The sequence below is a fragment of the Leguminivora glycinivorella genome, chromosome 8 (genome assembly GCF_023078275.1).
Source record: "Leguminivora glycinivorella isolate SPB_JAAS2020 chromosome 8, LegGlyc_1.1, whole genome shotgun sequence".
Classification (NCBI taxonomy): domain Eukaryota; kingdom Metazoa; phylum Arthropoda; class Insecta; order Lepidoptera; family Tortricidae; genus Leguminivora; species Leguminivora glycinivorella.
This window is the reverse complement of record NC_062978.1, coordinates 5,792,535-5,806,462: the sequence shown is the minus strand read 5'-3', so window position 1 is coordinate 5,806,462 and position 13,928 is coordinate 5,792,535. Positions and strand designations below refer to the sequence as shown.

Below are 13,928 nucleotides of genomic sequence, written 5' to 3'. Positions count from 1 at the left end.
AATCAGCAGGATGTTACTCGATTAACTCTAAGAATGTAAGGCCACTAGTTCTATACTAGATATGGGCTAAAGTACTAAATTAACTGGTCAACAGTTGCATCGCAAATGTAGGCGTAAATGGGTTTCCTTGGAGCAGACATGACGAAACACTAGTGTGAATTGGCTGCACTAAAATTAAACTCATGTGCACTTAAAAAACTGGTTTCAATATGTGTTTTACTACGCGTTTATAAGGTTTGGAATGTTTTGTTATATGTGCAGTTGCGGTTAATATACGACGGGATAAACGTTCAGTTCAGCTATGATTATAGAGGAATAAGTAAATATAATTATAAAGTTATGAAACTTATGAATTTATGATCGTTATGAAATTTGCTTGGCACTCATTTTTAGGCTAGACGTTAGGTCGATGCTGTCATAACTTTGACGAATGTTTAGAGACGATAAAAAATGGTAGTTCTTGACAGTTACGACTTGTATATCGATTCAGGTTACTCTCATACAATCAAAGTTTTGTCAAATTCAGTCAAGTAATAGGGATGACGACTACATAAAAATAATGACATTTTTTAGTGCGTCAGTTAGATCGTCGAAAAATACTGCAAACGCTTATTTTTCGCTTTATCCAATTAATGAAAAAATACAAAGATACAGAGCATCAAAGTTTCGGAGTGAGTTGTGACGTCACTTTTAAGTAAAAAATGAACCTAAGCGTAACGTCACGCGAAACTTCAACGCACTGCACTGTCGTCGTCATTTTTCGTTTACGAGAAAAAATAAAAAATATGTGACCAAGTTTTTTTTTTGATAATCAGGTAGATAAAATAGTTTTTTTTAGTCGCCTAATCTATTCGTGAGAGATAGTTGACACGTCTTCTTCTAAATGTATTAATGACAAAAGGACGGGTAGCCTATCTCGCAGCGACATACTCTCATATGCTAACCCTGCAGCTTTCGTGAAACGATCTGTATGTTGAAATCATTTTCGAGAAATCGCTCTCTGAATACATCACTTATTTTCATCATCATCATTCCCTTGCCCTTTTCCCATTATTTGGGGTCGGCGCAGCAAATCATCTTTCTCCATTCCTCTCTATCAGCCGTCATTTCCATATACTTTTCACTCTCATGTCATTGTTCACACATTCCATCCATCTTTTCTTAGGTCTTCCACTACCATTGTATCCATCCACCTTCATATTTACTACTCGTTTTATAACATCGCTTTTATCCCTCCGCATTACATGCCCATACCATGCTAATCTACTTCTTCTCAACTTCTCTGTCACTGGCGCTACTCTCAGGCTTCCTCTTATATACTCATTATACATTACTTATTTTGTTGGAAATAATCAAAAACATATTAACCTGTTTATATTTATTTCTTAACCAAATTAGGAAGCATGTACCTTATGGCCAGGCCGAGGGAACCGATAAGAACGGCTCGTTTACTGTAACACAACACTACTTCTTGTAACGATCTCTCTTTGATCAGGTCCGCTGGCTTCGGGTTTTTCTTGTTTACCTGAAAAACAAAATGTTATAGGTTATTTTTTTTTATCTAGCCTATAATGGTATAGGTTAATTATGAACGATAATTTTAAATCTGTGCCAAAAATGAGATGGCGGAAAAGCCTGGGTGGCTAGCCGAATGGCACAATCGCTCACGAAACGCTCACGAAACGAAGCGCTAGTAGATATCTATCTCTATCGCGCTTGCGTATTGGCGCGACAGAGCCAGCGGCGTATCGCTTTCGTTTGGCGTCGGAGAAATGCCATTCGGCTACGGGGCCTGTACTGGCTGTACTCGTTTTGAGGCGGCTGGCGGGAGCATGCACAGAATCGTGACGAGTAGCGGAAAACCGAAGAGACCTTTACTCAACAGTGGGATACAATATCATCATCCTCCTTGCGTTATCCCGACATTTGCTACGGCTCATGGGAGCCTGGGGTCCGCTCTGACAACTGAGCATTTCTTTTTTTTTTGCCACTTTTATGAAGTGTGATATTTTTGAAAAAAAAAATGCTATTTCTACTCAGAATTACTAGCCTTTTCAATCCTAGTAGTTAAAAAAATTGTCCCATACGATTTTTTCTTATTTTGTTACCATTTTCCGTACATGTTGTATGGGGTAACAAAAGAGGAAAGTAAAAAAAATGTATGGAAATTCTGGGACACTTTTTGTCTCCCAGTGAGATTGAAAGTACTCGTGATTCTGAGTACAATTGACCTAAAATTCCCTAAAACAATAAAAAAAAAATTATTGGCAAAAAAAAGAAATGCTCAACTAATTCCAAGATTTGGCGTAGGCACTAGTTTTACGAAAGCGACTGCCATCTGACCTTCCAACCCGATGGTAATACAGTGGGATACAATATAGGCTATTAAAAAAAAAACAATATTCTTTTAAAACTGAAATAAATTACACATATGCAAGAAAAGTGACCAACGCTTCCAGTGCCTAAGCACAGTATAATAAAGAGTACCATCGTACGCTCCCCGCTGAATGTGCCGCCCACCCCCTCTCGGTTATCTCAGAGTTACCGCTTGTCGAAAACGCGAACAGTCAATGTCATATTTCACTCATACAAGCATGATACGCGTTCACCTACACGAGCTTAGACAGTGTGCTAGGAACGCGCCTCTTTCATATATTTAATCGCCAGTGTCCCAGGCGTGGCCTAAGGATGGAATCGAACCGGCGTACTCTGCAATCGCAGCAGATGCCTGAATTCTATTAGAAGAATCTTTTGTTTTAAGGAATTTACTTTTGGAGGAATTTACTAATAAATAACATTATTAGTTAATATTAACTACGTTCGATTAAAATTAACTAGGTAACGTTGTGACAGTATGTATATTGTATAAATACTTATATTTAATATGACATCATACTGTTGGACTTTGACTTTGACTTCGAAAATTTTTCATATGTCGACTCCACGGATTTTAGAACCACAGTATGCCATAAAAAATCCTAAGCCTATTTCTAACACCCCGTCGTTTTTGCGTCGGGGGTTAAAAACCATGACAAGGCAAGCTATGACGGCGCCACCTACTTATGCAAACCTTTCACGGTCTCCAATGCCAACCGCCGATGTCTCGATCAAGTATAAAATACCCACTAAAATGGAATAAAAATCTTACCTTTATAAGGATACTCTTCATAATCTTCATTTCACCCCTAATATTATTAATATTGGCAATCAACTTCTTTGCAGTGTCTCTGAATTTAGTAAGTAGGGGCGAATCGGGCGGTTCAAACTTAATTTGGTCTTGGACTTTCTTGTACTCTCGTAATGCGTATTGTATTGTGGTTTCTAAGATGTATATCTGTTGTAGATGAGTGCCTAGCGTTGTTAGACAGTCTAATACACTGAAAAATTAGAAAAAACATACATTTCAGTATAATTAGCAGTATACTTAAAAACAACTAAACAATGCAATTTAATATAAAATCTCTAGTTTAATGCCAGTTTATTAGTCAGTTGAAACTACAACCATGTTAAATTGATACATAGGAATCAGGAAATATTTTCGAAATTTAGAGCTACTTTGTAACTACAATTTATATTTGGCTTTACTTCTGATTTCATATAAGAAGTAAGGTACCGGTAAGCAGTGTTGGCCGTAATCGTCAATTGCCATTAACCATTAATCAATTGCATTGGGCATTGATTTCGCAATTAATCAATTGCATTAATGGTAATTGCAATTAAATGTAATGGCCATTGAATTTTTGCGAAGCTTAATGCCATTGATTGTCAATCCAATTGTCTGATTAATGCCATTAAAGTTAATAAAAATTAATGATCATTAATTTCAATTGCAATTAATTTACTTTTTTAATGAACTAATAATTTATAGGTACTACTATTTTATTAAAGTATTTAAAAATTATAAATCATATGAAAACAAACTTCAGTGAGTCAATAAGGCCCAGCAGAATGACCCGGCCTAAACCCTGGCAGTGCCTAGAGTAACTCAGGTTTGGTGCGACATAGACACACGTGCGTGTGTTGTACCGAACCCAAGTTCCTCTAGGTGCAGCCAGGGTTCAGTACCAGCTCTACCTTGGGTACTGCTCACCCAAGTACTCATCAAGGCGAGTTGGATGACGAAAACGGCTTGTTTTCATGTTGCACTAAACCTGAGTTCCACTGGATACAACCACAATCAGGGTTCACGAAGAGCAGTAAAGAAATCTCGAAATAAGTACCTACCTACTTAAAACTTTTATATGTTTCGTCTTTTTTAAATTACACAATTTATTTTTGATAATTGTTAATTGTCAATGACACTTTCAATTTACATTAGCAATTAATTTAATTTTGAATGGTTTGTGTAGTAGTTAGCCATTAATCCTTTTCAATTGTTAATTTTTCGAAATGCATTATTAACGTAAATGGCAATTGGTGTTAATTGCAAATAACAATTAATTTTCCGTCAATTGTCAATGGTTAATGGTAATTAACGTTTTCAATGGTTAATTTTTAATGGTTAATTGCATTGACGTTCGGCCAACACTGCCGGTAAGTATCACCGCAAAAATATAATTTTACTAAATGATTGTAGTAATAATTGGAAATTCAATATACCTATAATTCTTATGCTTCTGCGCATACAACCCCGCCACAGAATTCAGATTCCAGCCCTTAGAGTGAAAATTCCTAAGACCGATCTCCAACCGATGTCTCTCGAAGGGCATATTAATTCCTATTTTGACCATACCATCTGCGTCAAGTAGTAGGAAAGTTTTTAGGTCTATTCCGCTTTGGTGTATTAGGGGGCCGAGCCTCTCGCAACTCATGCCGTAGAGGAGGTGACGTATCTCGCTCGAATAAGTAGGTCTGAAACAAAGGAATAAGTATAACTAAGAATGCATGTTACATTTGAAAACGTTAGGTGGGCCATTTTTTTTTCAAAGTTGTCCACCCCATTTTTTTTTTATTTGGAACTTTTTATGTGGTTTCCACTGAAAATAGCGAGCTCTTTCAATTCTAATAGAGAAAAAAAGTGTCCCAAGGTATTTTCCCGAAACTGAAGAAGATCTCTTAAGGGCTACCCCTCGAGGGCTGGAAGTGGCTAAGCATTGGCAAACCAAAATTTAGTTTTACTTGATCCCTTTACACGAAAATAGAAAAAGAAGAAGACCATTTTTTCATACATTTTGTATGGTGGTAACGGAATGGAAGGTTCGAAAAAATTTATGGAAATCATTGGGGATTTTTTTTCTCCCATCAGGATCGAAAGACCTCACGATTCTGAGTATTAATCGCGTACAAAAAAAAGTGGGGAGGACAACTTTGAAAAAAATAACCCATGTTTCCGTTAACGCCAAGAGTGGCAATACACGCCAGCCGGGCTATTCTGCCCTGCTAAGCCGACTGGCGCTATCTTAAAACCAAATGATTTTGAAAAAGGAACTGTCAGTTATAGATACTTAAGTATAAGTTATCTATGGATTTTCGTTTGGGATAGCGCTTTTCGGCTTAAGAGGGCAGTATTAGGCTTCCAATTTTAGGTATCACTTATCCACGTGGATAAGACATCTGTCACTCTCACACTGCCGCACGTGTGAGAACGTGACGGGTGACGGATTCGTTATCCACATAGATAAGTGATAAAATTGGAAGCATAAAGTGTGACAGCGGTGAGCGGCAGCCATACGTGCGAGTGAAAAGTCCCATCGCTGTGTCTCGCTCCAATGTATGGCCGCCGCTCACCGCTGTCGCGCTTAGACCAATGTCGTGGCTGGGCCGTAATACGCCGGCTGGAGCCCTGGACAGCAACAGAATAAATTACAGTAGACTAACGTGCGGCGGTCATCGCGGCCAATCAAGAACCGCGACAGTGGCGCCAGAGTTTCTCCCAAGCGTCACCACGGCGCGCGAGGCACTGTCTCTTCCCTTGTAACAGTTCTAACCTCCAAACTAACTGCTCGAGTTCTAAGAACATAATACTCATACCTTTGAAGACATTAAAATGGTTATTTTGATTTTTTTCATTTATAGTCTGAGCAAAATGCTCAAACAGTTTCGTTTTCTAATGTTAGTTTATTAAGTATGCATACGTTGAAGATTTGTGCTATTAAATAGACATACATAAGAGAAGAGTTAATTGTAGTAATTTCTAGAAGAGATCTAAGAAACTAAGTAACATTCCCATATATTGAAATAGCCAGCATGCACAAACTTACTTGAAACCTCTCTCTATACCAGGATAGAAATCATGCCAAGAGCTAATATCATTCACAACATTATCGTCAGTTCTGTCCTCAGTCTTGAAGTGTGGGCTTAGAATATCTATAACATTCTGGTGGTCGTGTGAATGGGCTATGTCTAGGGGCGTGCGGCTATTTTTGTCTACCTCTCTCAGCCGCGCACCATTCTCTATTAGTAGTTTGAGGATTTCTGGCTGATTGTGGTGAACGGCCCAGAAAAGTGCCTGGAAACAAGAATGTTTTGAACTACGAAAAAAATGATCCTTTAACCCCAGGCCACACCAACATGATAATATTCAACTATATTGGTAGCTATTAGAATTGAAATTGGAATTCTTATTACATACAGTGAAGGACTAAGAAAGTATAAGCGGTATAAGACGTCAAAAGCTCGACAGTCTAATATCATTCTTTATGGATTCTAACATCTGACAATGCTTGTGCGGTGTACTGTTTGGAGAGTAAAAAAAATTATTTTCAATGTAAATATATAAATAGACCCCGGATTTCTGTGGCAATGACGTCACAAAAGGGTAGTTTGGGGAGTAAATGGAAGGGTGGAACAAAGTGATACTGAAATAAAAAGATAAGATAAGAATAAATAAATTTTATCAGAAAAAATAAAATTTAACTGAAGCTTATTATCCGTATACATTTTAATGGATATTAACTAAATTACCCAATGAATTGTTGAATAGAAATGTTAATTTAACTAGATTTTTATTTTTATAACATAAAGTTAAGCTCACTTTTTCGTCACAAACTATTTTTTATTGTGATTTATTAAAATTAATACGGTTAGCGAGCGTAAATTAAATAATGTATTTATTAGGAGAAATTAATTTATACTTGTCTTATTATTTCTGTATCATTTTGATCCACCATTCCATTTACTCCCCAAACTACCCTTTTTGTGACGTCATTGCCACAAGAATCCGGGGTCTATATAAATCTTGCCAATGCATGCATAGATCAGAAATTGTACATGAATTGTACTTGTGTGAAAGGTTATATTTTCGGCATTTTCTAAATGAATAATGTTCATTAGATTCTAGATTAAATTAGCTATAAGCTTACGAGGGGGCAGCAAAAGATCCCTATCGAAGTGTTGCAAAACCCGCCCGAAATTAAAAAAAGAAAATAGGTATGTCTATGGTTATACTTACAGTCCACCCCTGCTGGTCTCTCATCTCAATATTAACTTGTGCATCTATCAACTTCTGTACCACATCGTCCCGGCCGCTGCTGATGGCCCTCATGAGTGGGGTCTGACCGTATTTGTCGCCTATATTCAATAGGCAACCTTTTTCTACTAGACTGATAAATATGTTGAGGATAGCTTCATTGCTGGCGCTGGAGTTTGAGCATGCCACCATCACCGGGGTGACGGAATCTGGAAATTTATGATGAGAGAGTTATTGGCAAGCGCGGATCCAGCTTCGTGCCCAGGGGGGTCACGTGGTAAAGGCCTGGGGCCCCAGGGGGGGGGGGTGTCACGTGGTCTATTTGTATGGCCAACTTAGGCTCCAGGATCCGCGCATGGTTATTGGTGAGATTTAAAGGTATTTTTTGCATGGAGTACCAGTGACGTTTTGATAGTCTTTGGAAGATTGTTTGTGATTATTCTTGCAGTGATTGGATAAACAAACAGATCTTACAAACAACAAAGAGAAACAGATTGGCTAGTCTGAAAAAACATCATACATACATGAAGGACTTTGAAAATTGTACCTAAACACTGTGATTTATTGTTACATTTTTCTAAGATATAGTTTAGTAGGGCAGCATTACTATAACTCTTGGTATAAAAACAAATGATTTAACTTTTTCCTTAATTTTTGTACAAACTTTTTGAGAACTGCTGTCATACTATTTTTACTAATGAACTATATATCTATATTTTCTTAATTATAACAATTTTATTATCCTGTATATATCTTATGAAAGTCGACTTATATTACTAAATGTTGGTAACAAAATAGGATCATACACGACTTTCGTGAGACATATTCAAATAATTAATGAATCTACAGTTGCACTCACATTATTATATCGCTATTGCTGCGACATGTTCATGCCGATGTAATGATCGAGGGGCCTCCAAATTGGCGTGAGTACAACCGTAGATTCATTAATTATTTAAAATAGGATCAATTAAAATTTGCTACGGGGAGACGGGCCTCGTTAGCATTGTGCTGCAATTCGTCTAGGAGAAGGAATACTCCAAAATATAACCCGGGGAGATGGGCCTCGTCAGCATCGTGCTGCAACCTATCTAGGAGAAGGAAAACTCTGAAATAAAACCCCCAATCCAAGGTGTAAACCGACCCGTGCCGAGGGATGCGTGGCCAGAGGGAGTCTGGTTTATAACGGAGGGTGTCTGTGTTGGCGGTCACAGGACACTAGGTATACCCGCCTTACCTTAGTATAGGGCTCTGCTGGGGTGGACTTGTTATCCCTACTACTCGTGGGAACGCAATGGAGATTTTGAAAAACAATAATCATCCGCATGGCGGCGATGCGGTACGCCACCCATCACGTCTCGTTTCTTACGAGGGCGAGAAGCGGCTCACGGAGAGCCGTTTTGCTACATTGAATGTTGGAGGAGGAATGAATGAGAAATGTAATGAGGTTTTGCAGATGATGGAAGAAAGAAGGATCGATGTCCTTTGTGTGAATGAGACAAAGCGGAAGGGATGTGACACCACCACACATGGGGCTTACACGGCGTACTGGTCGGGGGTGCCAAGCTCAGATCGAGCCAGTAAGGGAGTCGGTGTCATACTCTCCGCTAGGATGGCTGAATGTGTAAATGAGTTTGAGTGCGTAAGTCCCAGGTTGATATGGATTAGAATGAAAGTGGGCATGATAAGGATATTTGTGCTCGGGGTTTACGCTCCTGTAGATCAGGGAGCGGGAAACTCCCAGCATACACAGGATGAAAGGCGAATGTTTTGGGACGAAGTGAGAGACGTTTTAAGAGTGTGCAAGGATAATGAGAGGATAATAATGTTAGGTGATTTTAATAGTTGGGTAGGAGTCAAGAGAGTTGGGTGTGAAAGGGTTCTAGGTATGCATGGCGACGATAGAGTGAATGAGAATGGAAGGAACTTGTTAGAGATTTGCCTCGAGTGGAACCTTTGTGTGGCAAACACAATGTTTTCTCACAAATGGATACATTTGTACACTCGAGAGGCAGAGAACGTGAGGAAAAGTATGATTGATTTTATAATCGTGGATGATAGAATGAAGAAGAATGTTCTGGACGCTAGGGTGTATCGTGGGTCAGGTATCCATACTGACCACTTCCTGGTAATGTGCCGAATAAGTGGTCTGTTCAAAGGGTGGCGATCACGACCTCGTGCGGCCCCTAGCGTTTTAGACCGAATAAAAGTGGAATGTTTGCAAGAAGAAAGCGCAAGTGAAGAGTACGTCAGTAAATTGAAGAATGAGTTTGAAAGTTTGGATGATATAGATGAGATTGATGAATTATGGAGCAACTTTAAAAATAAAGTTGTAAGTGTGGCTAGGGTAGTGTGTGGTGTGAGTAAAAGGAACAAAGGAGGAAAGGTGAAGAATGTGTGGTTCGATAAGGAAGTGCAAGAGGCGGTATGTGAGAAGAAGAAGCTATGGCGGGATTGGTTAGCAGCACGAGCTAATCAAAGAGCCCATAAAGCCTCTTTTGATGAGGTGAATGTAGCGAAGGATAACTATAGAAGTATGAAAGTGCGTGTGAAAGAATTAGTTAAAAGAAAGAAAGATGAACTTAATGATCAAATGGATGAAAGATTGTCGCAAGATTTTCAGACGAACATAAAGTTCTTCTGGAAATCCGTTCGCCTAGCCAGAGGTAAGAGTTCAGACTCTGAGCTAAAATCGGTGAAAGATTCGAATGGAAGTTTGCTGAATGGGGAAGAATGTATTCTAAAGAGATGGCAGGAGTATTTTGAAAGCTTGTTTGAAAGGGAGGAAGCAAATATGCTAACCTCAGGTTTGAATGGAAACTTATCAATGGATGAAATTAGCATGGATGAGATTGTGAAAGCATTGAAAGGTATGAAATCAGGTAAGGCTGCAGGATATGACAAGGTCTCCGCCGAGATGCTGAAGGCTGGACAGGGCATTGTAGCGAGTCAGTTGTATCGCCTTTTCAATTTGTGCTTCAGTACCGGCCGGGTACCTAAGGACTGGTGCAAGGCCGTCATCGTTCCTCTTTACAAGGGAAAAGGCTCACGACTGGACTGCAAAAACTACAGGGGCATTAGCTTACTCAGCATCGTCGGAAAACTGTATGCGAAAGTGTTGATTGAGAGAGTAGTGAGAGTAACCGACGAGAAAGTATGGGATGCACAGGCGGGATTTAGAAAGGGTATGGGATGTTCGGATCAAGTCTTTTCCTTACGATGCATAGCCGAAAAGTTTTTGGCCAAAGGTCAAAAGGTCTATTGCGCTTTCGTGGACTTGGAAAAGGCGTATGATAGAGTGATGAGGAATGAATTGTGGTCGGTAGTGTCCATGTATGGAGTAGGCAGTCAACTCGTTCAAGCACTGAAATCTCTTTATGAGGATTCCAGTGCTTGCGTGAGAATAAACGGGTCATACACTGAGTGGTTTAGCATCGAAAAGGGTGTTAGACAGGGATGTGTAGCGTCGCCGTGGCTGTTTAATTTATTCATGGATAGTTGTTTGCAAGATCTGAAAGATTATGATTGTGGGTTGAGAATGGAAGGGTTACTGGTCAAATGTCTCCTATATGCCGATGACCTAGTATTACTTGCGTCGTCGGCCGAGGAGTTACAACTGATGGTAACAAGAGTGCATGCATCCTTCGAGAGGAAAGGAATGAGAATGAATGTCAGTAAGACGAAAGTAATGGTATTTGAAAGAGATGAGATTATGACAGATTGCGAAATTGAGATCGATAATGAAAGTTTGGAACAAGTGAAAGAGTTTGTGTATTTGGGAACGTTGTTTACAAGGGACGGTAAACATGGAAAAGATATTGAAAGGAGAGTGAATGCTGGAAATAGAGTGAATGGAGCACTAAACGCTTTTATGGGCAGCCAGAAAGTGTCGCAAAAAGCACGTCTGGCGGTGCATAGAGGAGTTTTGGTGCCTACACTTATGTATGGTAGTGAAAGTTGGGTGTGGGAGAAAAGACTTCAAAGTCAAGTGAATGCCGTAGAAATGAGAGCGTTAAGAAGCATGGCTGGTGTAAAGTTGAGTGATAGGATCAGAAATAGCGTGATAAGAGAGAAGTGTGGAGTGGATGTAGATGTGGTGACAAAGATTGAGATGGGTATGTTAAGGTGGTTTGGGCATGTAGAGAGGATGGATGAGAGGAGATTAACGAAGAAAGTATATGAAAAAGGAGTGGAAGGGTCAGTTGGTAGTGGAAGACCTAGGCGAACTTTTCTTGATCAAATCGGGGAAATATTGCAAAGAGGCCAGGTCAGAAGTACTCGAAACCGACGAGCGTGTATGAGAAATGTTATGAAAGTGTGTGAAGCGAAAGTGGTTTGTCAGGATCGTAGTAAATGGAAATCCGTGATCTCTGCCTACATCCCTCTGGGAAACAGGCGTGATTGTATGTATGTATGTATGTATGTATAGAGACCTCAATAATAAGATCTGTAGTGGCCTAGTGGGCAAACTTTTTTATTGGGGGCTAAAATATATGAATTTTAGAGGTGGGCCAATTCTACACAAAAAATACATTTTAACTACAGTGCTGGGCAATCTGGTTATATCTCACAATATTTTGAAGGACCAGTGTGGTGGCCCAGATCCAATCCCTTGATAGTTCCAATCACTACCTCCTGTCTTCATCATCATCGGATGATCACAATGGTACCATAATATTGCATTGTCACTAAACTTACATATTGTGTATAATATCCACTCAATTGCTCTAAAATTTTCAATGGACTCTGTAACTAGAGCTGCCAAAAGCAACTGAGTGGATAATTATAATTTTTTTCAATATCATGTTGATAAAATCGAATTGTAAGTTACATAGAAGCTAGAAAAATCAGTAATAGGGTGGAGTCACATCTATCAGCTCTCTCTCTCTCTCTCTCTCTCATCTTAACGGTTTCTCAGTTGCATGCTCAGCTCAGGCGCTTAGGAGCCCGGGGTCCGCTTTCTGGCTTTTTCTCCTCCACTTCACTTTCTCCTCCACGGTCTTCTGCATCCCTTTTTGTGAGACCATGCATTTCGTGAATGAGAAATCGGGCGTTAGTATGAAAAGGCGTACGCACGTTTTCAGCTTTCCGATGCATAAGAATCTTGATACTAATGAGTGATCTCTCATACAAAAACCGGCCAAGAGCGTGTCGGGCCACGCTCAGTATAGGGTTCCGTAGTTTTCCGTATTTTTCTCAAAAACTACTGAACCTATCAAGATCAAAACAATTTTCCTAGAAAGTCTTTATAAAGTTCTACGTTTGTGATTTTTTTCATATTTTTTAAACGTATGGTTCAAAAGTTAGAGGGGGGGGACGCACTTTTTTTTCCTTTAGGAGCGATTATTTCCGAAAATACTAATATTATCAAAAAACGATCTTAGTAAACCCTTATTCATTTTTGAATACCTATCCAATAATATATCACATGTTGGGGTTGAAATGAAAAAAAATATCAGCCCCCACTTTACATGTAGGGGGAGTACCCTAATAAAACATTTTTTTCCGTTTTTTATTTTTGCACTTTGTCGGCGTGATTGATATACATATTGGTACCAAATTTCAGCTTTCTAGTGCTAACGGTTACTGAGATTATCCGCGGACGGACGGACGGACGGACAGACAGACATGGCGAAACTATAAGGGTTCCTAGTTGACTACGGAACCCTAAAAATGGGGTTTAATGCTGATAGATGTGTGTGACTTCACCCCTAAGCATTTTTTTTTCTTACCATTGGAGATGATTGCTTTTACTTCCTCCAAGTTACTATTGATAATAGCTTCTTGTAAGATATTTTCAGTCCTTCTCAAAATATTTTGCTGTGGAACTGGATTATATCTTCTGGCCTGAAAACATGCCGATATAACGATTTAGCATATAATTGAACAACTCAGACACTTTTGGTTATTTAAATAACAAACATTTTACTGAGCTAATAAACAATATACCTTCTATCCTACCCTATATTGACAACAGTAGAATCGATTCCGATTAAACAATATTTTGTTTAGTATTATTAAACAGTGTCTGAGGACAATTCATCTCAAACGAAATTACAAACAAACTCACCGGTTTTTCAAAACCATAGTCATCGCTATCGGAATCAGAATCCGACAGGCCCGCGGGCCGGAACGTAGGCATCCTGCAACAAAAGGTTATTTATTATTGGTACTGCAGTAAAATAGTTATTTTAAGCATTTATCAGCAATGTTACATTACCTGAATATATTATTTTTCTTTCTTTTGGGATCTCAGCATTACCGACAAACGGTGTTCGTTCTGCACATTTCAGTTTGACACTGACAGTTGTCGTTGACGTCTTTGACAGTGGGGTGCGTTCGTAATTCGTTATGATTTAATCTTGTAATATTGCTAACACATGTCCGCTCCGCACCAAGGTCATCCATATACTATCCTGTTAGTGGGAGTGAGAAAATGTTATTCTTTGCTCGCTCATTACAGGTTACTTAAGAGAGAGACGGTCAACCAATTCATGACACTAAAAAATTGAATTTTCTA

The 13,928-nt window shown here is 39.1% G+C and overlaps 1 protein-coding gene across 1 annotated transcript; it reads right to left on the bottom strand.

Annotated features, from left to right (window-relative positions):
- Window positions 1-1,363: 1,363 nt before the first annotated feature.
- LOC125228671 (ankyrin repeat, SAM and basic leucine zipper domain-containing protein 1) lies at window positions 1,364-13,719 on the bottom strand. The gene is made up of 8 exons (XM_048133325.1): window positions 13,629-13,719; window positions 13,479-13,551; window positions 13,141-13,255; window positions 7,391-7,617; window positions 6,201-6,448; window positions 4,600-4,851; window positions 3,149-3,377; window positions 1,364-1,525 (listed from the first exon to the last, which is right to left on the bottom strand). Exons 2-8 carry the CDS (start codon window positions 13,548-13,550, stop codon window positions 1,379-1,381), a joined length of 1,290 nt encoding a protein of 429 aa, XP_047989282.1. The 5' UTR covers window position 13,551; window positions 13,629-13,719; the 3' UTR covers window positions 1,364-1,378.
- Window positions 13,720-13,928: the final 209 nt, after the last annotated feature.

What these genes read in the sequence shown, in the direction of transcription:
- LOC125228671 (XM_048133325.1), bottom strand. Translation starts at nt 13,550, where the DNA reads ATGCCTACGTTCCGGCCCGCGGGCCTGTCGGATTCTGATTCCGATAGC. An exon ending in AAAAGCAATCATCTCCAATG is followed by an intron (nt 7,618 to 13,140) that starts GTAAGAAAAAAA and finishes ATAAATTTCCAG; the next exon opens with ATTCCGTCACCCCGGTGATG. An exon ending in GGTATAGAGAGAGGTTTCAA is followed by an intron (nt 4,852 to 6,200) that starts GTAAGTTTGTGC and finishes CCTTTGTTTCAG; the next exon opens with ACCTACTTATTCGAGCGAGA.